Source organism: Alligator sinensis, unplaced genomic scaffold, assembly GCF_000455745.1.
Source record: "Alligator sinensis unplaced genomic scaffold, ASM45574v1 scaffold755_2, whole genome shotgun sequence".
In the NCBI taxonomy this organism is placed as follows: Eukaryota; Metazoa; Chordata; order Crocodylia; family Alligatoridae; genus Alligator; species Alligator sinensis.
The window spans coordinates 3,928,508-3,956,169 of NW_005841883.1; the positions used below are offsets into that span (position 1 = coordinate 3,928,508).

Consider the following 27,662-nt stretch of genomic DNA (forward strand, 5'->3'; position numbering starts at 1 on the left):
GCAGGAATGAAACTTAGGCAAAAATCTTCATTGAGTTCAATCTAAGGTTTTCCACACTTACTTCAATACCTTTCATGGAAATCATTACTTTCCATGAGTCTTCCTTTTGTCAAGTGTATGGTTTCTATTATTACCCCAATTTCCAATGTATAAACCTACATTTCCCCCCCCACCAATTAAGCATACATGATAGCTCCTCCCCTTGATAGTTCTCATTTTCCCAGGTCCCTGTTATTTCTCTCTCCTCAATTTGCAACTTCTCATCAGTAAATTTCCTTTGCAAAATCCATTGCCAATGTTTATTTCATCTTTCTGATTATCAAGGCTTATACTTGACCTTTTTCCATGCTCTGATGCCTCAGTTAAACTACAATATCTCCCTTATTCTTCTCCTGCTCCTAAAGGAAATAGATTTCCTCCAACCCTTTTACTTCCCTACCCCTTGGGCAACCACCAGCTTTGTTGGCTCATGTGTTGGGGAGGTGGGTTCAAGTCAAAGTTCTGCCTCCTCCCTACCTTCATGCTTGGGGTAAGAGAGAGAACAGAGGGGAAAGAGAGCTGAAAGCATATGTCCCTTTCTGTCACCACTGTGGTCCAGTGAAGATGTAGGGAATACCAGTGAGACTGTGCACAGGCAGAGATGTGTTCAGAAGTCTTACTTCCCCTTAACTTCTATATGTGTAACTGCATCACATTACAATTTGGTGTTAAATGCTAAAATCAATGAGACTACTTATGTGAGGAAAGATGAACTGGACTACAAATTTTTGCAGGACTGGACCCTTAGGTTGGATGCAACCATTTTCCCTCCAGTACTTCAGATGGTCCTTTGTGGTATCTTCAGTTCAGTACTATTTATCATTTCATTTTGTTTAAAATGGTTTACCTGATTTCAAAGCCACACAATAACATTTTTATCTTAGTTTAAATTCAAGAGGAAGATTTCATGAGATAAAGTATTAAGTGCTTACTTCTGCAGATTGCCCTTCATCCTCTTTTATAATTTTGTTATTCTAACAAAAAGAAAAAAGAAGAAAAAAAAAAATCACATTTGCTTTATACACACACACACACACACACACACACACACACACACACACATCTATATATACATACAATGAATACTGCATTTAGCTCTGCTATCCTGTAGATATTCTGAGATGATATTTTAATCTCTCATTTTTATTGCAATGTTTAAATTGAGTAATCTTAACGTAATCTCAAAGGCTGCTGACAGATGTGGAAAAAACAAACAAACCCAGCGCTTTACTGGAAGAGGAACTGTGTCAGTTTGACCCAGCTTCCAGCTGACCTGACTCAATCAGCTATTAGATAAAAGTGAAAAAGCCCTACTGAAGCATGCAATCTATACAGATGTTGGGCAAACCAGATCAAATTGATGCAGTTCCTCTTCTGGACATGTGCTGGACTGGGTGCGGGGGCCTGCTGAGCTGAAAGTAAAGTGCAGTGTCCCTCCCCCTCCCCCCCCCACTGTCATCAGCCTTATTACTTATTATTTATTATTTTAATTTCATATCAATTGAGGTAGAGATTAATTAGACTCATGTATTGAAAACTGCCAGGATTACTTCTCTGCCCTTTTGATTTTGACTGGTTCTTCCAGTACCTCTCTATTACTTCATGTTTCAAAACTTGTCATTATGCCATGTATAATCTAGCCTTTAGTCACAATTCATTAGATTCATAAAGGTTATAACTTTCCCAGAAAAATGAAAGCATTGCATTTTAGCATGTACAGTTCTCTCATACCTGCAGTGGAGATACTGATCCGACACCAGCAGCTGTACATATATCAGGGCCTAGAAAAATCAAAATATATGATGACATCTGATTGTTAACACTTTGTTTGAAAACTGTATTATTGTAATGGCTAACTATCGTATTTTACATGACAATTTAGGTGACAATACCAAAAGCACAACACTGAAAATCTGCCATTTAAGTATTAAAATCCATATAATTGTAGTTTAGGGAGAGAATGCAAAATCCATTTGTCCATTCAGCTTCAAACACAGTCAGAGAAAGGGCATTAAATATTACACTAAAGCTCCACAATTGGTAAAGACAATATGTTACAGACATAAAATGAAAGACTATAAAATAGAATAAACTTTTCGTAATAAAATGTGGCCATTTTTGAGCTTTGGCATTATCAAGAAGACTATGTCTTTAATTTATTAATACTATCTATTTCTCAATGGAAGGAAATGTATTTTGGCTTTGTAAGAAAATATACATAGGATTTTACCTGCCGGGACTGGAAGAGTGAGTGAGTTGCTCTGAGATGATACAGGTGAAACTCTTGGACTACGTGTCGGGGAAACTGCTTCATTAAATTGAAAAAACAAAAACTTACTTAATAATTCTTGCAATTAGCTCATTATTTCTTAGTCTTTCATTCAGATAAAAGAAACCAAACAATGCTATAGTGCTATAATCATTAGATGGCAACATTCTTGGCCAGAGCATTTTCAAGTCTTAACAAATTATTTTGGTTTACTACAATGTATTAGAGCAGTGGTGCTCAACATTTTGGTTCCATGGGCCAGGTGAGTAGTGTGGGGTTGGTCTGCAGGGCAGATTAGGTCCTGAGGCCTGGTACCAGCCACACCCTGCCCTGGGTGCTGGGTCTGGGTCCCAGGAGCCCAGCACTGCCCCTTCCTGCCCCCACAAACTGGGATTGGGTCCCAGGGACTCAGTATTCCTCCCTCCCAACCTTTGCCTGAAAGAATTTGGTCTCAGAAGCCCAGTGCTGCCACTTTCCACCTTTCACATACCAGGACCCAGCTGCACCCCCCAGCCCTCCACACCAGGATTGGGGCCTAAGGCCTGGCACAGCCCCTGTTCAGTCTTGCACAATGTAATTGGGTGCTGGATCCCATGCACAGGGCTTGGGGCTCATCGTGGGTCTGGAGATTTGGCAGCCTCCAAATTTCTAGAACTATGGGTGACCCCACAGGCCAGATGACATGGTGCCCTGGGCTGGATCTGGCCCTTGGGCTGAAAGTTGAGCACCCATGTATTAGGGGAACAAAAGATAGCATTCTTAAAAAAATCAAAGCAATTGCCAAATAAATTCTTAAGAGGGCTATATATCACTCCCAAATCCTAATTTTCTAGCGGGCCTCTCTGGTACAAAATCCTTACTTTGTCTTCAGAAGGGTTCCACTGCAACTCAGAGAAAGAAAAGTGGATATACATGAAGAAAGGACTAAAGTTTATCAGTATATTGAAAATAGATAAACCTCCTAGGGTGCTTACATAAGTTACATTTTTTTTTGAGAGATAAGGCCCCTGAAAGTGCTCTACAGCCATGATATAACATGTTCATGGCTGCCTAGCACTTTAAAAAAGGCTAATCATGCAAAAATGTAACTCTCTTTAAACCAACTAATAGCTGATGGCACTCTAGAGCAGAACCCCTTAGGGAACTTCTGTTCAGGTTCCCCGTGAGGGTTAAGCATGGATGATTCTGCCTATATCCCATGTGCCTTTGCTGCTTAGCCCTGCCCCCAGAGCTGTCACAGAGAGGAGAGAGTCTCCACCCTGTGCAGCAGGGGAGGGAAGGGGATGGGGAGGGGAGGGGATTAGGGTGAGGGGGGCTCCCTTCCCCCACTCCAGGCCCCCCACCCCAGTTTTGGCCATGGCAAACCAGAGCCAGCAGCTGCGTGCTGCTGCTGTCAAGAGGCTTGGGTAGGGGATGGGGGAAAGGGCCTGGCTCAGCTCCCCCCAGTATGCCAGCTGAGGCAAATTGGCAGTGTGGTTTTGTTTGGCAGCCTCCTGGGTGGCTGCTGGAGTGCCCCCCCACTCAACAGGCGAATGTCAATTGGGTTCAGTGCGTCTCTAACTCATGATGCTTTATGTAAAGCGCCATGAGTTAGAGTGCCTATCTTAGTGGAAGGGAGCATCAAGCAACTTTTGCCATCCTCAGGAATGCCTTGCAATTGCTTGTAGTTTAGCCACTATTTATGTTTGAAGGCCTGGAAGAATGTTTTGTGTTAGGATATATTTCATTAGCCCCATTGTGATACAGCAGTTTTTTAGAACAAAGCTTTTTCCAAACACCAAGACATAACTAGAATCAGGTTCATGGAAATAAACTGTTAAAACAGCAGTTATAATAAAGGATTCAGTGTTAAAAGAAAAAAGGTCTAAAGAGTAATTATGGAATGAGGATAAGGAATATAAAAAATAGAAAAAGGAAAAGGAAACAAAGGAAACTGGTGAAAACATGGTTGCAATGAGTTAGAAGTTATCAGAAAACAATTTTGTAAAGAAAGATTTAGAAGACTTTTTCCTCAAAAAGCTTGAGAACAATTCTAAAATAGAAACTTTTGTTACTAATTGGCATTAATTATATGGTGAAGTGATCATCTTAACTTTGTTTCAAGTTAAAATGGCTTTTTAAGAAAAATTTGATATATGTTTTAAACAGGAAAAATAGTTTAGTATAGAACAGGTCTACATTTTTCTCCTTAAATATCAGAACTATTAACTGCCCAGCCCAGCCCTGCCCCCAGACAAATTAATTAGTTTAAAATTATTAACTTTTTATGTAAATAAACCCCAGAAAAAAATCACAATATTAATAAAAACTGAAAGCTTTCCACAACACCTTTCAGTGTGCAAAAATAAATAAACAAGTAAATATAATAAAATTCTTGGTGGAAAAATTTTCTGCACAAAACACTTTTTCTAGTTCTAGAGGATCTAAATGGAAAGGACTTACACTATTCTTTGAAGGGAGTCAGAAAGAGACTCTGATAACATCCTGAGGCAGATTACCAGTATATGCACAGAACCATTAACTGTGAATGCCCTGGTTGAAAATACATTTTTTATATCAGTAAACCTGTGAAATTTACAATACTATATTATTTTCATAGTTGGCACCTACCTGTGGGAGACTCAGGAAAACTGCTTCTTGATTTTCTGCCTCTGCGCATTAGGAACCTCTCGCTCACTTTTTTTGCTTCTTCTAATAACTCAAGATTCTTCTTTTTATCTTCATCAGAGATTTTGACATCTGGCAGTTGATCATTTACCAGATCAATCACGTGGCCTGTGTTGTCTGGGTAGCAAAACATGTGAAGTAGAATTCTAGTGTATTATCATGTCTCTAGATAATTCATGGCATTTAAAAAAAACCAGACATTCCTCAAGCATTCTTACTGCATAGCTTAAATACATCTACAAGTGAGGAGTGACTTATATTTACTTAATATTTACATTTACTCTCACCTTGTACTGATTTTGTCCCTCACCTTCCCCCCCAAATTAAGAGTCCAGTCTTGAAAGATACTAATGACACTCTGTGAAACAAAATATGTTGAGCTGAACATGCTCATCACAATGCAGGGCTCAGCCTCTAAACAGCAGCATTTTTATAAACCCAGATTTTCTATATACCTCTTCTGAGGATTGATTTCTAGTGCTCGTTTTCTTAGTTTATGAAAATGAGAGTGGTACTATGCCAATCTCAGTGAGAATGTCAACATATCTGTTATAAAACTATTGTTTTTTTGAAGATTTCTGCATGTAATTTTTTTCAAGGCCAGAGTGCTCTTGATGCAGGTATAAGTACATACTTAAAACATGATTAGTTCCATTGAATGGTCTTCTGAGCTGGGCTCAGAGTTTTGCATTTGCAGTATTGGGTCTAAAACAAATGCAATTGTAATTTTAGGGCACAGACAGAAGTTATATTTGTCATGCAATTGACCCCCTGAAAGCTCTCTACAGCTGTGCCATGACACATGCACAGGTGCACAGTGCTTTAAAAGTGGACAACTGCATGATAAATTAACCCTTATCTAATGAGGGATCAGATGAAGGCACTCCAAAGTACAGCACATTAGGGAACTTGTGTTCCCTAGGGTCAATCTGTTAGCATGATTGAGGCTGGGCTGATGCAGCCCAGCCCTGCCCCCAGTGCTATCTGCAGTGGGGAGGGGGAGATATGACAGGTTTGCCTGGTCTGAGCTGGGGGCGGGTGGGGGATGGATTGGAGCTCCCCACCTCACATTGCCCTCTTTTCTTCCTGTCTTCAGTTCAGGCCAGGCAAACCCCAGCCTGCAGCTCCCTCTTCACTCTCCTCTCCCTTCCTGCAGACAGCACCAGAGGTGGGAGGGGGGACAGGTCTGCATCAGCCCAGCCCCAATCACAGGACAGACAGTTAGGCTTGATCCTCCCCCACCCCCTAACCTTGGTGAACATCTGTTGGATTGTGGGGGGGAGGTTGCTCTAGCTCATGGTGCTTTATGCAATGCACCATGAGTTAAAGCAAGGACCTGCATGTCTGTCGGTGCCATTAGAAGATGGTTTAGAACATTTCACTAATGGTAACTACAATGTCTTTCCTTCCACTTAAAAAATGGCTTTTCATGTGGTTTCATGCTAAAGATAAGAAGTTTCAGAAGCACCTAAGCCACTTAGAAATCCAAGTCTCAAGTGAGATGGGTGCTAATGCTAGGACTATACATAAAGCTCACCATCTTGGTAATGAAGCCCCCCAAACACACTGCACTCCTGTGGGTGAGCTGCCTCCTACACTGGAAACAGTATAGCTACCTCTGCATGGTGCTTGAGACAGGATAAGTAAGCCTGCTTCTTTCTTTTTCATGTCCTTGTGACAAAATATTAACAGAATTTGCAGATTTGTTGAAATCTGCCAGGCCTGCTAATCTGTTAGTAAACTGCTGAGTGACAGTGACAGTTAGTGCACCCCCAAGCTAAGCAGTGGAGATGGCTACACTGTTCCAGTTTAGCAGGCAGCCCATTTAGAGCAGCCCAATGTATGTTATCATGCTAGCATTACTGACTTAACATCAAAGCATAGCAAGCGAGGAAGCAGAGTGAGATTCTCAGGGGCTGGAGCAGTAGCCAGTCAAGATCAAATCAGCCATTATGGAGCATCACAGCAGCCCTTGGGCACCATCCTGTTACATCATTTAAACACACATGTGAAAACTAAATGTGCATTAATGCATCTGACTCCCTAAGACTACCCAGCCTATATCAAATGTGGATGCCTTGTTAATGAAGAATAATTTACTAATCAAGATGCAGTGAAGCACACAGCATCTGGGGACACATCCAAGTTGCAAGTCATTTCGTTTTTTTGTATTTTTAATTAATTGTTATTGGGGGGGGGGGGTTAGAAATGTTATCCCTGCCCCCAACCAGCCAAACACACACACAGCCTAAAAAAAGCTGATTTTTTACCAAACAGTACTTATTTCTCTCCAACAAATGGTGAGAATGCCTGGGCTGGGTATCATTGCTGCTATTATATGTTAAACTATATAGGGTACAACTAGGGCTATTAAGCAATTAAAATGTGATCGCAATTAGTTGTGTGATTTAAAAAAATAGTTGCAATTAATTGTGATTTTAATTGCACAGCTAAAAACTCAAACCTATGCACAGAAATACTCAAAATTATGCAAAATTATGCAGGTACTTTGTATGGTTGGAGGGTGGGTATGGGGTGTGTGTGTGTGGGGGGGAATTTGTGAAGGTGTGGGGGGCTGTGGATGCGTGTGTGGGGTTTGGAGCCCAGGAAGGGGGGCTCCTCACATGCCCAATAGGATGTGGGGTACTGTGGGTCAGGAGTAAGGGACAGCAGCAGGGCTGGGGGGGAGGCTGTAGCTTGGAGTGAGGAGCAGGGGCAGGGCACAGGCATATCACTGTCCCCCCAATCATATTATTCCCTCACAGGTGTCCTCTTTTTTGAAACTGGAAATATGGTAACCCTACAGGAATGCAGCCCGGCCGTGTGTAGAGCAGTGCCCAGCTGGTAAATCTGTGGAGGGGAAGGGGTGGGGGGGCAGATTGAGGCCCCCATGGTGAGGGAGGGAGTGGGGCAGGGTCAGGGAATGGAGCTGTGGAAGGCTCATCCAGGAGCGTGGCAGTGGGCGGTGGTGGATCCCTGCTGGTGCATGCCTTGGGAGGCATGTGGCCCCTAGATTGTGCACAGGCAGAGGGCTGCCCGCTGTGGGCTGGGGCTGTCTTTGCCCCAGGAGCTGCACGATGCCATGTTGTGCCTCCCACTGCTGGGCAGGCAAGGGATGCATGGTGCAGCCATCATGTAGCTCCCGGGGCAAAGGCAGCAAGGTGCAGAGCCCCAGCTCACAGTGGGCAGCCCACCTCTGCCCTGTGCATAAATCCAGGGGGCACGTGCCCTCCATGCCTCCCACAGGGGTGTGCGCAGTGGTGGGGAGCCATGCCCTCCCTGTGCCCCTGGATGAGCTTCCCACAGCTCTGCCCCATGACCTGCCTAAGCCCCAGGACTCCATTCACCCCAGCCAGCACCTGCCCTCCTGCCCCACTCCCTCCCTCACCACGGGGGCCTTGATCTGTGCCCCCATCCCTCCCCTCCCACCCCTTTCTCTCCACAGACTTACCTGCTAGGTGCTGCTCTACAAGCCACTGGGCTGCATTCCTGGCATTCCCGGCTGTGTGTATGCTGTGGCTGCTCATGTCTTTGTCTGTCTGCATGTATGTGTGCGTGTGCCCCCCCACTCCTGCCTTCTTGCTGCAGCAGCCCAGTGCCCATGCCCAAGCTGCCTTGCAGTCTTTTGCATTGCCACCACTGCCCCACTGGGAGACCCAGAGGTAGCAGTGGTGACAGTGGAGCAGAGCTTGGGCGCTGGCTCCAAAAACATGTATGCGATTAATGAATTAAAACATTTAACGCAAGAACCAATTAATGTGTTAATTGTGCATGTTAATGGTGATTAATTCACAGCCCTAGTTACAACCATTTTCTAGTCCATGAAGATCTTTTGGTATTTTACAGTTAAAGCCCAGTAGTGCCATTCTTCACTTGTTTTCAGAAATTTGACTACTTCTGACTTCCCTCTTTACCATATATTAGATGCTATATTTTTAAAACAATTCCATATTTTAAAAACAAATTATTTAAAAAGTTGGTGACCTTTTTTTTTTAATCTAACAAGGTTAATGTATTCATTATTTTAAGCTAACCTATAAAATTAACTGAACTAATCAAACTAAAGTTTTGCCAATAAAAATACAATTGGAAATAAACACCTCACAGTACAATATGTAACTTAATTTTATGTGAATTGTTTTCTCTGCTAAGTATTTGGGAAAAGATTTCTGAACGTATTTTAACTGTAGTTTGTGTAGTACTGCAAGTCTTAATTTATTATCTTTTTTACTTTACTGTATTCAGGCTGGTAATCTCTCTGTACTTTGCACTTGCAAACAAAAATGTTGTAAATAGAGACAAGTCTAAAGCAAAAATTTAGACACAAACCATCCCATGCTGAAATCTTGCACATTAAGACAGTGGGAATTTTGCCACTAGCTTCAGATGCTTTCACCCCCAAACTTTGGCATAAATGTAGCATAAGGACCAGATTTCATCACTATTACTTTCATCGAGTAAAACATTATTCTGCAGTAAGTATATGGAATTTCATGGCTCCATTTATAGAGTAAGGTAGTATACATTGTGAGCAGAGGCAGTTTTTGTTTAAATGTCTAACCAAATGCTATCATATTTCAACTGAATGTTTTGAATGACATCTGCTGATGAGATTTCTTATTCTATTTTACATTTTGTAGGTCTGACAACTAGACAGTATTATGCATGCAACCATTTTCAAGCAGGCCCTCTCTAGCCTTGTAAACAAAGTTAGCTTTTTTCAGCTTTTATTATTATAGATTTGAGGGGAGAGGATATAGGTGCATTTAACTTGGTCTGTTCCTATGTGCATTCTTAAGAACATAATTCACTCTACCACATCCTCAATATTTCCTAGGTATACACGACAGTCATTGTGTACGGTGGACTAGGTAAGGAGGTGCAGGGTATAGAGTCATTCTAATTTCTCCAGGCCAGATCCTCAGCTGGTGCCAAATCAGTACAAATCAGCTGAAGTCAAAGGACTTTGTCAAGCCAGTGGAGGACCTCTCTCTCTCTCTTTACAATTTACTTGCACAAGTCACTTTTTGTTTCATGGAAACACCTATATTTAAAATACATATACTGAAGTATTTCTTACCAACAGACGTCAGTGAGCTAACTGAATTCTTAGTGTATCGATTAGAATGTCTCAGATGAGGACTATGAGGTCTGGGTGAAAACATCAAAACAAAACATGGCAGTAAGCAACAAGTTAAAATTAAAATGTAATGATCATATACATCTATTAATATTAACACAATCTCTGTATAGGTTTTTTTAACATTGTATTTTTTTTAATCCACTGGCATGCCCTCTGGAAAGCACAATATGGAAATAAATAACTCCCTGAAAATATCAGTTTGATATTTAATTAACTATTGCCTCAAATAACAAAATGAAGATAGGCTCAAGCTGATAGACTGATGACGTCTGTATTGATTTTCCCATAAGATTGGATGTAAAATAATGGAAAAGAGAATTTATATAAGTTTTTAATGTTTTCTAATATCTGGGGTGAAACAGGAAAAAGCTCTCTCTCTACCATTTGAAAATTTCAAGTCAACTTTATTTAAAAACATTTTAAGTAGCAGTCTCCTTTCACTAAGGGCCAATCCAATTGAAATCAATTAAAAAACTCCCTTTAAGTTCAATGGGAGATGGGCTGGAGCCTAACATAAATGTGTTTATTTTGCTGCATTTACTCTACAAATTATGTTTATTTTGCTGCTGCACAGAAGAGAAAAAAAATAACAGAAACAGCGTATAGTAAAAATCATTCTAACCAATGGAACTTTTAACTTTCATAAATAAACTGACACAGAAACCTACTATGATCTTTTGATTTTTCTACAAAAAACTTGTCCCCTTTTAGTTCAGTAGCATGATCCAAAACTGATGCAAATGTGACACATTGCAGAAAATATCTGTCTATGTTTATATAATCGTAAGTCTTTTCTAAACTAAGTTTTATGATTAAAAGTAGCATTTCTGAACATCCCCACATCATTGTCAACCTGCCAGAAAATGATATCACTGGCAACCGGGGGAGCCTTCAGGATCAAATTTAAAGACATTCCTACTCAGAAAACCATCTCTGAACCCTCTCCATCTTTAGGAAGCTTGGATCCAAGTCTAATCTAAATAGGGCAATTCATCATGATGCTGAACTGAAACAGGTCTTGCGCACTGGAGAAGTGCAAATCCAGAACTAAATGTTGGAAGCCTGTCTCAGCTAAACTCTATAAAACAGCTTGCACTGTATTTTAATAATGCTTTTCTGATTATTTTTCCTCAATTTTGTTCTAACACACAGATCAAAGGCTTCAATACGTAACTGGCAGACAAGGTTCTTTGGGTAAATGTGATATTTTTTATTAGACCAACTAAATAGTTGGAAAAATTGTTCTTTGCAAGCTTTCAGGTACAGACACCCTTCTTCAGCAAAAGGGAGAGTTTGTTGCTTTTTTGTGTGCTTGCAACTAAAATTTGTACTTGATTGCTTCCACATCCATTGCTGAAAAACATAACACCACCTGTCCTGCTTGGCACATTCCTTTTAGAACACCGCCCTGAATCACATTTAATTTATTGGAGCTCACAAGAAAAAAAAATCACTCTCTCTGCTTGAAAACAGATGTGGTGTTAGGCTACAGTGTTCTGAACTAAACAAAAAAGGTCCCCACACTAGAAAATCCAAAATACACCCTTGAGGTAATGCAACGAAGTCTGGACAGTCTGCACACCAAAGAATTTAAAATGGAAAGGACCAGTTTAAGCAAACCATTTGTAAGAGAGATGCAAGGTTTATTTGTGATGGAATTTCCAAAGATCTGTTATATTAAAAATGCTTTTTAAGTTTTAGTAACTTTTCAGATCTTTTAATTTAATTCATATGCCTTCAATTTAATGTATGAGTGCACAATTGAAAAGTCTTCATGATTTCTTTGGCATATATATTTTCTTATATTTTCCAGATTTAATCTAACTTCCAATTTTGTTCATATTCTCTTTCGTACTGAGCAAATTATTAAAAGTTTGTGTCTGACTTTGAAGGTAGTCAAGTATTGGAACAGGCAGATGCTTGGCTGGGATACAGCAATGTAGCATCCATGGGTGTCTACGCGTGACCAGAAGCTACTTTGTCACAGTGGCGCACTCCCCCCACTATAGCACGCTGCTATGGTGAAGTAGCTGCTAAAAATAACCATGCGCCATGTGTATGGTGCAGTATGAGTGGTTACTGCACCATGCTTTAGTACTTCCAAAAGGAAGTACTAAAGTACAGCACAGTAACAACATTGCCATAGGGCAATGTGTAGATGCGCCCATATTGAGCAAGGATATTAGTTTCCAACACACTCCATCCTAAACCTACTGGCCAAAGCAACCTTTGTTCATGAGGCCACACTGTGATTATTCGCATAAGGTAAGATTGCTCTCAAGAGAAGCAGCAGAATTGAATCCAAATTATGCAAAACATCCCGTTTTAATCTCTTTTAAAATATAATTTTGTGTTCAAATTGAAATGATGTTATTCTTAAAGAATAACTCAAATGCACTCAATCTTGTTGCCTTCATTCAGGTCAAATTTTAACCAAATTTCATGAGATTATTTTGTCAACTGGGCCTACACACTAAAAAAAAACCCCTTTTGGTACTAATTACTCTCTCTCCACACTACCCACTCCTCACGTGAAAAAGGCACACAAATCCACAAATAACACTGGTTACAGATTAAAAAAACAAAAGGCCAATTACTTTAAAATAATACTTAAAAATAATATACTACAAAGATTGGTAACACATATTATATAGTACCTGTTAACCAGATTGTTATCAATTTCTACCTCTGAAGTAACAGCATTCTCTGGAAGGACAATAGAAGGTCTACTGCATGTTGTGCCTTCGACAGTAGCATCCTGAATGGTTTATGACAAATATAAAAATGTAGTTAAACAAAAATTCAAAACACTAAAAACTGATACCATATGTGGAATATTAAAAGTACTTCTGTATTAAGTTATGAACAGGCAGTAGATATATTCCAACTATGGGGGCTAATTCTTCTGTGATACAACAAGCTATAAATCTGATCCCTAACTTTAGGTATTTAAGAGAAATAACTACACAGTGACATCCTTGTTTTTACATGAGAGGCTTGATGTTGGTAGCATTTGCACAGGTTAAATTCAATTATAATCTAGCTTCTGTAGAGACAATGATCAGACCCACAAAAATGAGTCTGACATTTCTAGTAACAAGATTTTTCTATGAAGAACTTCTACAAAATTAATAAAAGCTACATATATGTAACGAGGTGGGGGAGGGGGAACAGATAATTTAAAATAACACTAATATTATCTATGACACTCCAACTAACAAGAGTGTGTCCAACTTCTGATGCACAATATTAAGTAAGTATGTTAGACAGAATATAACAACTATTACATTAATTACAGTGTTTGCTTCTATTTTTAGAGATGCCTTTTAATGTAGTATCTAGGTTTTATAAAAACCCAGTATTCTAAAATACAATGCAATTAAAATTATATATATTTATACAGGATAAGCACTGAAGGTCAAATAATTTTTAAAGTCTTATACAATGCATAAGAGAGATGTGAGCTCACTGGGTATGGATTTTAATAACAACATTTGGTATTTAAGTGTGCAAACTAGCATTTGTGCATGCAAATGAAATGTAGTTTCTGAATACAACATGAATTGCCCCTTCAGAAGTGAGTGCACAAAAAAAAATTAAAAAAAAAAATCACAGAAAATGCTCATTTTCCTGATGACAACAATCTAATGTTGGCTTTTAGCTATACAAAAATTCTGCATTAGGGAAAAAGAATCTTTGTCAGACTTGCAGAGAATTACATCCGAGAGGACCATGTCATAATAAAATCTGTATGATCAACTGCCAATAATCAGAAGCCTATTGACAATTTTCAAGAAAAATCTTTAGAATTAAGGCTGTCCAAATCTATTAAAGGAGGAAGACTAAGGATATTTCTGGATATGGAATATGTATTAAAATAAATGGAAATGTATAATATCTCTTTAGTAGACATTATATATATACACCCCCCCCCCCAATTGTATACCATATTTTTGGTCTGTGTATTAACAATTAACAATAAATTAGATTGAAGCTTGAGAGCCTATTAATATAGAAAGTGAAAATTCATGACTTATAATGCTAGATAGTTTCTGTTTGTCTTTAATTTGAAGACACTTCTTTTCATATTACAGATAATGGCACTGCACTTGTGAGAAGGACTGGTAAGGTACGTCGCTTTAGAAAAGATACCTCAGATACTGGGACTAGGGGTGTCAAAACTCCCAGCTCACTTGGTACATGAATCTAGCCCTATAGCAGGTTCAAATCCTGTAGGAAGAAAGTTTTTACTTAAAAAAAAAAAATGTAAATAGGATAACTCAACTTGTAAACAACCCTAAAGAGCAATGGCAGAAACAGCACTAATCTTAAAAGTGTCCTTCATCATCTTTCTAACTGTGTGATGCTGAATACACATTCACTTTACTGTATAATGCAGTAGTCTCCAACCTTTTTGAGTAGATCACTTTTTAAATTAAAAAGCAACCCAAGATCTACTGTGTGCCACCATCCCCGCCTCCCCACTCCCTGCAGGTCAATCTGTGGGGAGGGAAAAGGCGGGGCAGATTGAGGCAGAGGGAGAAAAAATTATTTGGGAGCATGCACCCCCCCACAGCAGGTAAGTCTGTGGGGGAAGTGGGGATTGGGGGGGTGCAGATTGAGGCCCCAGCAGTGAGGGAGGGAGTGGGGCCCTGGCCAGGCAGGGTAGTGGGACAAGTGGAAGGCTGGGGGGCACATGCCCCACAGGTCTCTGCTTGTCCCCCCGCCCAGCCCCTGCTCCTGCCAGTGCCCTGCTCCCTCCCTCACTGCTAGGGCCCAATCTGCCCCCCCGCAGCGGTGAATGAGGGAGTGGGGCAGGGGCAGGCCCTGCACAGGGGGAGGGTGCATGACGGAGCTGTGAACAGCTCATCCAGGGGGTGTGGGGAGGGGGGCATGCAGCCAGGGAGAGCATGAGGGCATGTGCCCCCAGATCTGCACATGGGCCGAGGCGGGCTAGGGCAGCGCCAGGCTTTTACTGGCAGGGGCTGGGCCGTGCTGTGCTTTGCTGTTCTTAGGGAGGGCAGCAGTGGGGGCGGCACTGGGAGCAGGCCTATGGCGGGGTGCTGCAGGCACCTGAAAATTGACAATAGTCCTCTGACCCCCTCCCAGTACTGCTGCCATCTGCCTTGAGTGCAGCGCAGCCCAGGCCCCACCAGGAAGAGCCTGGTGCCACTTCCCAGCCCCAGCCTGCAGCAGCAGCCTGCCCTCCCCACTGTGCAGATCCTAGGCACACAGCCCCTGTGCCCTCAGGGTGAAAGGGTGAGGGGAGGGGAAGGCTGTGCTGGGCTCTTCCTGGCAGGGGCTGGGCTGTGCTGCATTTGGGGTGGGTGGTGGTGGCACTACAGTGAATTTTTGGGTGCCTGCAGCCCCCCCATAGCCCCGCTCCCAGTGCTGTAGCCACCTGGCCTGAGCGCAGAGCGGCCAAACCCCTGCCAGGAAGAGCCCGGTGCCACCTCTGCCCCAGCTCACCCTGCCCCGCCCTGCATGCAGTTCTGGGGGGACATGCCCCCATGTCATCCCATGCTGTGTGCCGTCCCTTCCCGTGCCCCTCAGACGAGCCACTTGCAGCTCTGTCATGCAGGCCACCCAGACTGTGCAGGGCCTGCCCCTGCCCCACTCCCCCCCTCACCACTGTTGCAGCTGCCCTGCGCTGGGGCGGGACATGCCCCTCCCATCTGTGTTTGGCAGAGGCAACTGCCTTTGCGGGCTGGGCTTTGCACCCCGAGCCCCACTGCAGCTGGCTTGGGAGCAGCTCAATGCCATGTGCGTCCCACTGCTGGGCTGAGCCTCATCCCCTCCCCACCTGGTGGTGGGACGCTCATGATGTTGGGCTGCTCCTGGGCCAGCCGCTGTGGGGCTCGGGGCCAACGCCCAGCCTACAATGACAGCTGCCTCTGCCATGCACATATGGATGGGGCACCTGCTCCATGGGGCCTCTGCTGGGGTATGCACAGTGGCGGGAGCCCCCCACACCCCTGGATGAGCCACATGGGCTCAATCCTCTCACCACCTATCTGGCCAGGGCCCCACTCACCTTACCTCTGCTCCTGCCTATGCTGCGCTCTGTCCCTCACTGCGGGGGCCTTGATCTGGCCCCTGCCCCTTCTCTCCCCCAAAGACTAACTCACTGGGCTGGGGCAGGGGGCACGTGTGTGCATGCATGCAAACACTCAGCACCCCCAGCCTCAGATCAACTGCAAGAGGCTCTACAATCGACCACTGGTATAAGGGTTACATATGACATCTTCACTTACATTGAGTTATACCTTCACAAGTATTTATATTAATTTTAATACTTTACTAAGTACAGAGGGTCAAAAAGCCTGAGGCTGAACTGATTCAATTTTTGCAGGTTAGTCTAAACTGCATAGATTGAACTGATAAGGAAGTGAACACACATTCACCTTCGATTCCAGAAATGCAACCACATGCCTGCAGTGACCCAGGCCAGATGCCGGGGGGAGGGGGAACATTTCCCTGCTCAGCTGGAGCAGGCAACTTGGGCCAAGTCTAGCCTGCCCACCCTGCAAGGTGTGGGGAGTGGGGGTTGTGGGGGAGGTGCAAGACATCCTGAGATGCTGTGGGGGCTCTGAGTTAGCTTGAATCTTGAGGGATCTAGGACAGAAGTTTAATAAACCAATTTAACCTAAATCAGTTAAATTCAATATAACCATTCAGGTTTATCTCAAACTGGTTTTGGCCATTTTGAAAGTGGTTTATGTGAATCAACTTCTGTTGTGTTACACATTTGAATCGGTTTCCTATCACTTATACCAGTTTGTGTGTAATTTCTGTCCCTAGCCCAAGTATATCAAATGATTTTAAAAGGGGTAGCTGTAGGGTAAAATATTACATGAATAAGTGCATCACCATCACCCCAGCTCATACTTAAAGGGCGTATTTACAATCCACCTTTGTGTAAAACCCCCACTTATCTGCTTGAAATCTGCTGTAAACTGAGGGGAACACATAACTACAATCTTATAACTTTGGCCTAAGAACCATACTTAAAAGCATAATTAAATCCTCTCACTAATATAATCTTGACAATCCTAATCTAGAAAATATGAGAACATATTAAAGTAACCTTATTCCACTATTTTTAGCACCTGTACATTTGTATAGTCTTTACCCGTGCTCTACACTGGAGAGCTCTTTGGAGAGTAGCAACACTGGAGAGTGGCAAACAGTTGAGAAATGGAGACTGAAGGTACAGAGGCCATGAATGGGTGTGCTGTTTGGAGCCCTCCAAGTGCCTTTGAAATCTTCCAAGCAGTGAGGGTACAAACATACACTGTTGAAAGAACACTTCAGAAATGACCCTCATAAAAAAGAGGGACACATTTGAAGCCAGTAACATAACTGAGGGAGAATGACCAGGGCAGCAGCCCCAGATGCAATCTTCGGTGGGGGTGGTGGGACTGCAAAAATAGCTGCCTCTCCAGTAGCAGCTGACTATACTGCTACCACTGCACTAGTTGGTGTTGCCCCATGTGTCACATCTGCCCCAGGTGTGGAGCTGTCTTGCTACAGCTCTGTTTAAAGTGCTTCATTTTGAAGTGCTTTCTGAAATATCTGTACCCTCAGGAGATCCTCCAGCATCCCACAGTGCTCACCCTTCTCCTAAAGAGTGCCCCCTCCCATGTACATAGCTGTACTGAGGAACCTTCAGAGGATAAAACCTCTGGATTTGTGCTCTCCAGCTCCCTTGCACATTGCCACAGGAGTTGCAAGGCTTCAAAATGCGTGCTTGTCCACAGAGGCAGCTTCCTGCAAATAAGCATTAATGATGGTGTGTGAAGTATCAAGTTAGAATTAGGATCTATGGGTGCCTCATATAGTGAAAAAGATATTTTTTCCCTGTATTTATAATGCATTGTCAACTACACCATAAATTCACACAAAGTACCATTCATATACTATTGAAAGATTATTTTTACTTTTGCTTAACTGGACAGTCAGAATAGTGAATCATTCAAAAATAAAGATGAGATATAATGTCAAATTAGCAAAAATTGTATCACATGACATTTTTTTAAATATAAAATAAATCACTTCCACAGTGAAAATAGTTTTCCTAAAGGAAACATGCAATAGACAAGATAATAAATATACAAGCATAGATAAATACAACTTAGATTAAGTATTTCTTTGTATTCAGATAACACTGGTAGCTACTGAAAAAATATGTTAGTCCTGTTAATAGTTCTCTGGACAAGCATCTTAACATTTGATTTTGTTTCTCCATTTGTGAAATTGAAGCAACACCTTCCTCCATTACTGGGAAGTTGCAAAGCTTTGTTGGTTAATGTTTGTGATATGCTTTGAAAATAAAAAGCTATTATATAAGTGCTAATTATTGTTATATTCTAGTCAAATATAAAAGGGAAGAATGGAAGAACTCATGATATGTTTTAAATATGTCATAAGCAAATTAATTTTTCTGGTTATCCTTAAGTTTGAAAACAGTTAACATAAAATGATACTGTAAAAGTGCAGGCTCATTTTAGAACTGGCAAACAGATTTATTTTTATTTTTGAGAAAAGTGATTTAAGTGGAGAATTGTGTTCTCTTATAGTACTCATATTTATAGGTAGAGTCAAAGCTTCTCAGAAGTGACTTGGTACTGCCCCATATCTATCCTGAAGGGAAAAAGCTCTTAAGGTGTAGAATAATTTGTTCTCTCTCTGATTTTCTAACTATTTCTATTGGTAAGTAATCTGAGGGGATTTCTATCATGGAGATAGACAAGCACTGGGTAAATAAAGACACTTATCATGATCTCACCTCCAATTCTTAATTTAAAGGTGGTTATAACACTAGCTCTTGTATGTTACATTTATGTATAATTATATTTAAGTCCAAATTTTCCCTGAGTTACATTCCAATAACTGATGTCCTAATCCATGGGAGACTTAACCATAACTTCAGCTGGCACTGGATTAGGCAGTGTTTGGCCCTCAGTGCCTTTAGAGGCTTTTAAAGTAACGTATGTGGTGGCAGAGATCCATAAACGCTCTTGTACTCAGATTGGCTCTTACTTGAAATTGCATTGTTTCCCAATTTTGCACAATCTTATGAAGTTATTACAAAATGTCTGTGACTATCCTCAGCTTGGTTTAAATTTTACAAATTCACAAGTGTCTACTCAAAAGGCATAGTAAATGAAAGCACTCCTGGTTTACATTTTCAGAAAAAGTAGCATGTAGTTGCACTGAGTAAAAAATGCCCATGCTCTATTCAAAATAAAATAAAAGCTTTTGATATGTAGGTTAAAAAGGTAAAAACTTCATTTGAACCAGGAGAAAATAGTTTTAATGAAATCACTTAACCTCAAATAGAAAAGTTAAACAAGTATGTAAATCATGCCATGAAGTAACTAATCAACTAACTGCCAGCATATTATTCAGGTTTGTAAGAGTACAACCAGCAGGGAATAAAATATACAATATAATGATCTCAGAAATTCTCAAGTTGTTAACAATTAATTTTGACCTACCACTTATCAATTTAATTATTTTTTCACCACTTGTCACATTTTATTTCAACTGAAAACATAAATTCCTTTAATAAATTGAGATGAATATGCAATTGTTTTAAATGGTATAAGACTAACTGATATGTCATTATTGCAACTGAACCTACATAGTCATCTCCATCCCAAACTATGTATAATTAAAATCAAGACGACAAAAGCAAACAAATTCAATTTTAGTAGATAATTCCATTTTAAGTTCATAATTATTTACTGCAATGTACTCCAAGTATTTGACTTGCTGGTAAATAAGAAATTAAAAACAACCCATACATCTATTTTTCCTAGACAACTTCATGTTTTTGGAGTGCAAGAAGTTCAAAGAACAAAAAAAATCTTTAAAATATGTCAAAAATATTCCTTGAATATTTGGAAAAATATTCCAAGTTTCTTAAAGTTTCAAAACCCTATCTAACATAATGTAAGACTGCAAATACAATACTGATTTTTTTTTTGTAACTGTGATATCACAGAAGATTTTTTATTAATATCATGAAGCAGCTGAGTCCAAAAAAAAAAAAAAAAAAAAATTAATTGCCAAGTCTAAGTCTACTTGCATTGCAGTTGATGGCAAAACTGCAGTTGACTTTGATATGAGGGGGCTCACACTTCCTGAACTGGCAATCATAGGATTACCAAAGGATAAAAACTGTTGAACTGTGTAAGGACAGCAGCCCAGAATTTTTTTTTAAAAAGTGTCTAAATTTAGCCTTTAAATTCCAGATTTAGAAATGAAAATAAATAGCTTGCTTTTTCAAATGTTGCTGAAGTCAAAGCTAGGCTACTTTAACATTCTTTGCATCCATAATTCAGCCAGAACAACACTTACGCAAATGTACAAAAAGGTCTGCACTGAATTACACAATGCTTTCAGCAGTTCCCCACTCCTAGTGGAGAGTGTGATGCGACTGCTGCTGCAGCAATTCACCCCTTAATGCCAGGGCAAAATCCATGCCTTGTTTGGCTGTCCAAGTATGTTGTCTAGTGTAACATCTCATGGAGCCCTTTGTGGTCCCAAATATCATTAAAGGTAATCCTTGTATTCAAGTGAACACTATAAACTTCAACTGTCACTGGATTCTGAAATGATGGTTAAAGCTGGAAGCTCTGCACGCTCTCTCAGTTGTGTATCTGTGAAAGGACTGGCCACAATGAGGTCATTTCATAATAATCTCTATATCCTATCTTTCTAACATAAACGGCCTCTTAAACGTAACTGCTCACAAACTTCTTCAGTGAGGATTTATGTGGTGTTGCTACTTTGAAATACATTGTATGAATTCTCTTCTTCTTCCTTCAAGCTAGAAAACTCACCCGCTTGTAAAATTAACAAAACATTTCAAATGTATTGAAATAATCTTTCCAGCCAGCCACAACCTAAGAAAACGTATAGTATGCTAGCTACACAATTTCCTTGTTCCCTAGTTCACCACCCTCTTTATGATGCACCCCACCTATCCTCTTTCTCAGGAAGTTGTGACAGAAACAATGGTGCTAACAGAATATTTCAGAAGGAAAATTAACTTCATCCTTTGTGCATTTAGAGGTTTTGTCTCAAGCTATACGTAAACACGTACTATGAAGGTCAAAGAACATTTCATTGTTTTGGTACTTTTCCACCGCTTATGCATATGTAACCAGAATCAAGGAAAAAAGGAGAATTGATTTAAAATGTACTCTGAAAACCATAGAAATGTAAGCATATTTACATGTCAGAAAGGAAACATATGATCATTTATAATGATGATAAAATATACTGCACCAGGTATGATATTTCATCCAAAAAACTATGTTAAAAGAACATGTTTAAGGTTGCAAAGTGAAGCACTAAAAAAGTTAAGAAATGCTAGACCTAAGCTTGCCTGTGCAACCTTCATTTCATACCCTAGACCTAAGCTTGCCTGTGTATATGCATTATGATACATTCTGTAATCACTTGATTGCATACAATTTTTTCACCCTGCTCTGAGGAACTACACCAGTTGTGCCCTGAATGAGGCTCTAGCATATAGGACTTCATATCTATTGCATACACTGGAACGTATATTCACTCATCCCTCCCTTCTAATGCCCTAAGTTCAGTTCTTGTCCCCCACTGCTTTTAAGCTAGATTGCTTTGTATTCCAGGCAGCCCGAGGGCCAGCAGGGAGACACTAAGAACATGAGAAACAGGCTCCCTGCATTTATTTCTGGTACCTTGTTCCACCCCAGCTTTCAACAGCTATTATAAGGAAAATTGGTTTTGCCACACGCTTGCTTGTTCTGTGGTGATGACGCAGTCACATTCCAGTCCCAGGCAGGGAGGTGGGATGGGATGGAACATACTCCATTGCTCTGCGGGACAGGCATACAGTCCAGTCAGTACTAACTAGGAGATGTGAGAGGCATGGTCAGTGAGGACAGACCCTTTAGAGATTTTAGCTGTTAAGCTCCAACAAGCCTTTACTGAACATATATGAACTTGAATTTTTCATATTACTTTTTTTACATATTATAAACTTGGATTTTCTCTTGGACAGCAAAAGGCAAATATTTGCTAAAATGGTTATATCCCTGCCAAATTTCAAAGCCCTACTCCAAAATATGTGAGCGCTTTCCAAACAAAAGATCACATCATTTTTTTTTTCCACATAGAAAAAACAAGCTTTGCTCTTGGAAGTGCCTAAAGCTCCTTGGCTAAATTTTTTCCAAAAAAATTGGTCTGAGGCAGATACTCAGTCTAGAAGATTTCAGCCTAACTTAAAGTTTGGCAAAGTTATAAGAAACTGAAAATAAGGAGTGCCTACATGCTGCCCTATGACGATGTAGCGATGCGTTATGTCACCATACGGTGTGCTATGGTGACATAGCTATCATGTGTATCTACATATGATCACCTGCTACATTGCTGTAGTGGCATGCTCTCCGTTTATAGCACACCGCTACGGTGACATAGCAGCGAAATTTAACCATGTGCCAAATGCACAGCGCAGTAACTGCCTGTACTGTGCCATGCTTTAGTACTTCCAAATGGAAGTACTAAAGTATGGTGCTGTAGTAACCTCACCATACAGCAATGTGTAGATGCGCCCATAGTCTCATAATGGGATGTATCATGTCAAAGTAACATGACCAGTAGTTGGTGCTGTCAGCTCTGTTTATAATACATTATTACAGACTTGTTGAAATTATATCAATTTGTTCTAGCTTACAGTAAAAACCCCCCAAAACAAACAAATAAAAAAACCTGATGTGAATTGCATGTCCCCAAGAGTCTGCTCTCATATATCCTTGGTTATAAATTATAATCTAATTCTTAGTCTCCAGTCACTTATTGAAGATATAGAAATTGATTCCATTCATTTTTCATACTAAAAAAGCTATGGTGATTTTTGTTGTTTCAGGAGGTCAACTAATTCTATGAAAGTAAAAGAACTTTATAATGGAAATAGTTTAAAAGGGACATATCTTCAAAGTCAGAAAAAGCATAAAATTGGTTGTGTCAAGAGAAATCATTCCATATACAGTATTCCAGTTCTGAACACTGATTTATCAAATGTTTAAAAAATGTTTTAGGAGACAAGACATGTACTCAGACACTGATTTTGCACTTTCTACTTATGTCACATTCCTATTTGAGAGTTAAAATGCTCTGTAGTAAGTTGAGGCACTGACTGCTGTTGGTGAGTTATCACAGGTTTCAGTGATACGGTGGCTCATCATCCTAATGAGTCGGGATGCACCAAAAGAAAGAAGAAATGGTATAGGGTGGGGGGAATTGGAGGTCTTGGAATCCTGTTTGTGGCTTGTTTAGTAATTGTAAGTCACTCTGAGCTTTTTGGATAGGGAAGGATATAAATCTAATAAATAAATAAACAAATAACATTAGTCTGCTGACAAGTAGACACTTAGCCAAAGCACTAGGGTGCAAGCGCATGAGGACAGTGCATAGGGCTTGGGAGAAAGACTTCACAAATTTCTACTCACTACTAGTCCTAAAATTGCTCATGTCAGATCTTCAACTTCCTTGAGAGTTAGTTTATCTCCTTACCCAGTCAAACCCACAGGAATGTTGCATTTAACTTCCCCAGCCAGAGAAGGAATGTCACAGCTCAATGCTTTGGGAAATCCTTCTTGATATTGTTGCTTAGATTTGGCCAAGACAGAGTATACATACACATAAAAATAAATTCAAATGGAAACCCAGGTTTCCTTCCTCAAGATAAGGTGAAAAACTCAATGCAACTTCTTGCATTAAAAAAAAAATTATTTAAACATTCTGAGAAAGAGAGTCTGTTAAAAAGTCTGTGTTGGGTAATATTTCTCCATCATTTATCAGAGCTTAGGGCAGAGAGAGGTATAGCTCCTCAAGAGAACAGATAGCAGGTGTTACTTTAGGACAGAGAGGTGAATAGAAGACTCCAAGATGGGACTCCATTGTCTAGTGCAGTGGGGGTCAACATTTTTAGCAGGCATGCCACACATTAGTCCTGTACCCTCCTGTGTGCCTCTCCAGTCTCCTTCCTCTGCCCAGTCTGTTGTTCTGCTTTTTGCTCTCTGCGCTTTGCTCTGTGTCCAATTTGCCGCTTTGCTCTCTGCCCTATCTACTGCTATGCTACTTATCACCCTCTCCCTAAAACAGAAATCTGTTAGTGCCTGTGCCACTTGTGACACATATCATGCAGGTTAGCGACCCCTGGTCTAGTGGGTACTTATAGTATTACTGTTTAGTGGCAGAAAAGATGACAACTGCAAAAATAAAGTAAATTGGTTACTAACTCTCGGTGATGCTTCCTCTTCAAATTCCCCTCATTTTGCCTCCCAGAAAGGAAGGGTGGCTTACTTAAGGCCCTCCTTCTATTGATATTATGAGAACTTTGCCTACTAGAAAAATGCTGAACTATTTTATTACTAATTTAAACTACAGAGGATTCACCCTGTATTAAGACCCACCCATGGTGACGGCACATTCAAACTCCTATTCTGGAACATCTGCCAGGTGCAATTCTTTTTTCAAATGTTGCTTTCAAAAGTTGCTTAAAATCTAACCCTGTTCTTTTATGCCTCAAGATGATAGTCCTCTGAAAAGCAAGGTTTTTGCCAACAGAGATTTAAAAACTATCAGTTATCATAGTCTTCATTTCAAATTTATTTGTAAAAAGATTGGATAATATTTTAAACTGATTTTTGGTACAGAAGGTTGAAGTGTTTCACCAACCCAGTGTAACTAATGTTTCCAGGTGTAGACATTCCTCCCCAGCAGATCCTCTCTTTGGTATGCCATGCCTAGCAAGATGATACCAAGTACTCAAATACAGTTTTCACATAAGTGAGTAAAAATAATCTGCTCGACCTACTGTATGCTCCCAACTAACTGTTTGCTAAACTCACATCCAACTGAGCTGTTTATCTTAAACCAGGAAACTAACCCTTAGTACAATGTGGTATTTAGACAGAATGCATGACAAATCAATGCAGAGTTCACTGCTGACAATATTTTCCTATGATGTTAAAAGGAAAAGTAGCGGATGTTTTTATCCAAAGTGTAGAATACATTGTTCTAGACTCCAGTGACAATGATACATTTTTAACTGAGAACATGCCAGATCGTAAATCCTCTCCACATTTTCACTAAGTTACATAAAACAGAATAATCTGTCCTGGCTCTGATTCTGTAATTATTTAATATAGAGAGATATAGATATATATAATATATATAGATATAGATAGAGGACAGGATTATATAGGGCAGGATTTATTACACACACACACACACACACACACACACACACGTGAGCACGTGGAATATTAAACACACACACACACACACACACACGTGGTACAAAATGATGTTATTTTATATTACACACACCCACACCCACACAAAGAGGGCCGTTTATTCAGGTGGATAATCACATTTCCTTCAGGAAAGAATAAGATTTTTACTTAAATCATGTACTGATTAATTAAAAATATTTAATGGAACATATAAAATATTCAAAGGCAGGATTGACATTTATTGGTTAACATTAGTATATGCAACTACAGTTATAACATTGAATGGTTAAGTCTGCATGTAAGACTGCAGAGCTGCAGACGTAAGTGCAGTCATATCTTGACTATGTGTAGTTTTGTTATAAGCTGAGATACCAACATGATGAGAAAAGTTCAGATAAACACTATATATCAAAACAGATTTTCATCTTTTCTTACATGGATCAACCAAATAACATCTTCAGAATCAAGTTCCATATCTCTGAAAGAAACAGACTAATGCAGCTACAAAAAATCTTTCCTTTTCGGTTAAATGTTGTATAGTGTATAACAATTTTACTCTGAAAATGCAATATATATATATATATATATTGCAATTCCTTGCTACAAGAACATGTATAGTACATTTATCTTTTAGTAAGTCTTTTATACTCATGGTCTTTGGAAGAACATGACAAAGTATATTGTGGACAGTTTTGGAATAAATAACACAGAATTGTAAAACAATGCTAATATGTTTCCAAAATTAACTGAAGACATCCTGAAAGTACCATAACTAAATAAACTAGAGCTCTCATTCCTTATGCAAATAAAACATTTGATGCAATAAAGAAACAATACGTACATCCATTGAAAGACTAAGCAGTTTCATCAGTTAATCAAAACCACTAATTCATAGCAGTAATCAGATACCAGCTTATAAACTTTTGAAAGTATAAAAAGCAACAGGTCTCAGACTCAGATCTGTGCAGCACAGTATAATAGAATATATTTTTAAGATTGCTTACTTGGACTGGAGGAGAACTGGTGTGTTGTGCCTCTGCTGGTTGTCCCTCTTCTTCAGGTAGGGTTGGCATGGTGCGTGGTGTGAGACACGTTGGACTGCAATGTGGACTAAAAAGACCATGTACTGCTGGGAATGTCTGTTTCAAGTTAACCTCAAGGGATAAGCACTGAGAGGCCTTGTGATCCACAGACTAGGGTAGATGCCAAAAATACAAATCAAATCCATTTAAAAATCTATGTTCTAACACTGGGATCACTTTATAATAACAAACAGCAATAAGGTTTAAAATTAAAAATGATGCGCCTTCTTGTGTTATATTAACTAGCTCTTTCAAGGTCAAGTATAACATAGTCTAAGGCAGTTAAAAGAACAATCATCCTTATGTTGCTTGATTTTTTGGGGTCAGTTTCATTGAGGTAATTTAGACTTTTTGCAACTGATTCAGTTGTGATTGTAAACTATCTTTTCAAAAAAACCTCTTAGACTACAGTGGATACTCAGAATATATCCTTCAATATGCAATTCAGATCTACTTTTTCAGAGTGTGATCTCAGTTCTTGTAAATTAAGCAAAATAAGAAATGAAAATCTCCATGAAGCAACATTGGCAGAATAGAAGGCAGTGCTCTTCCTTTGAGCAAGTACTGTAAAGGTCTATGTGAACCTTGCACATGAGATATACACACAAGACTCCAGGGAGTTCCATTCTTGATGTTAGAAGTGAACCCAACTCTTGCAAGGTTCTTTTAGGGCAAGGGCGTAACATTAATCTGGCCCAGATGCATGTGGTGGGACCAATCCATGGGCCAGATGAACAATGTGGGGCTCACCCTGTGGGCTGGATCCACTGCCCCCCTGCATGCTGGATCCAGTGCCCATAGTGCCCACTCTGGCCAGACTGGGGATGAGCCACATGCAGTGCCTGCTTCAGCTGATCCAGGGTGAATGCTGCATGAAGTGCAGGTTCCAGACAGGCTGGAATGGGCACCACGTGCAGGGCAATCCTGGACCAGCCACAGTAGGCACTGGATCTGATCCGGGGCGGGCAGGGGCCTGGACTTGACCTGTGTGGGGCCAGCAGCTGGGGGCAGAAGACATAGCTCCAATGACCAGGTTCTGTCAGGGTATATATCCTCTCAGGGTATATCCATACTGGCTCCCATACTTCTTTTGAGGCTGCTGCTGAAAACTAAGCCCTGCCCATTAACTTTTATATCACATTTTCCTGAAGTGATGAGGACACCCCAGG

The 27,662-nt window shown here is 40.4% G+C and overlaps 1 protein-coding gene across 3 annotated transcripts in view; it reads right to left on the reverse strand.

Annotated features, from left to right (window-relative positions):
* MRVI1 (murine retrovirus integration site 1 homolog) overlaps positions 1–27,662 on the reverse strand; it is a 238,680-nt gene that overhangs the window by 44,525 nt on the left and 166,493 nt on the right. For 2 of the 3 annotated variants that reach the window (XM_006017678.3, XM_025196721.1), the window contains 7 exons: positions 26,416–26,604; positions 12,776–12,876; positions 10,056–10,126; positions 4,919–5,092; positions 2,270–2,347; positions 1,771–1,820; positions 972–1,013 (listed from right to left, as the gene is read on the reverse strand). In XM_006017678.3, coding sequence (XP_006017740.2) covers positions 972–1,013; positions 1,771–1,820; positions 2,270–2,347; positions 4,919–5,092; positions 10,056–10,126; positions 12,776–12,876; positions 26,416–26,604 — 705 coding nt within the window. The remainder of the gene's footprint in view (positions 1–971; positions 1,014–1,770; positions 1,821–2,269; positions 2,348–4,918; positions 5,093–10,055; positions 10,127–12,775; positions 12,877–26,415; positions 26,605–27,662) is intronic. The other variant, XM_025196720.1, reaches the window with a different exon arrangement.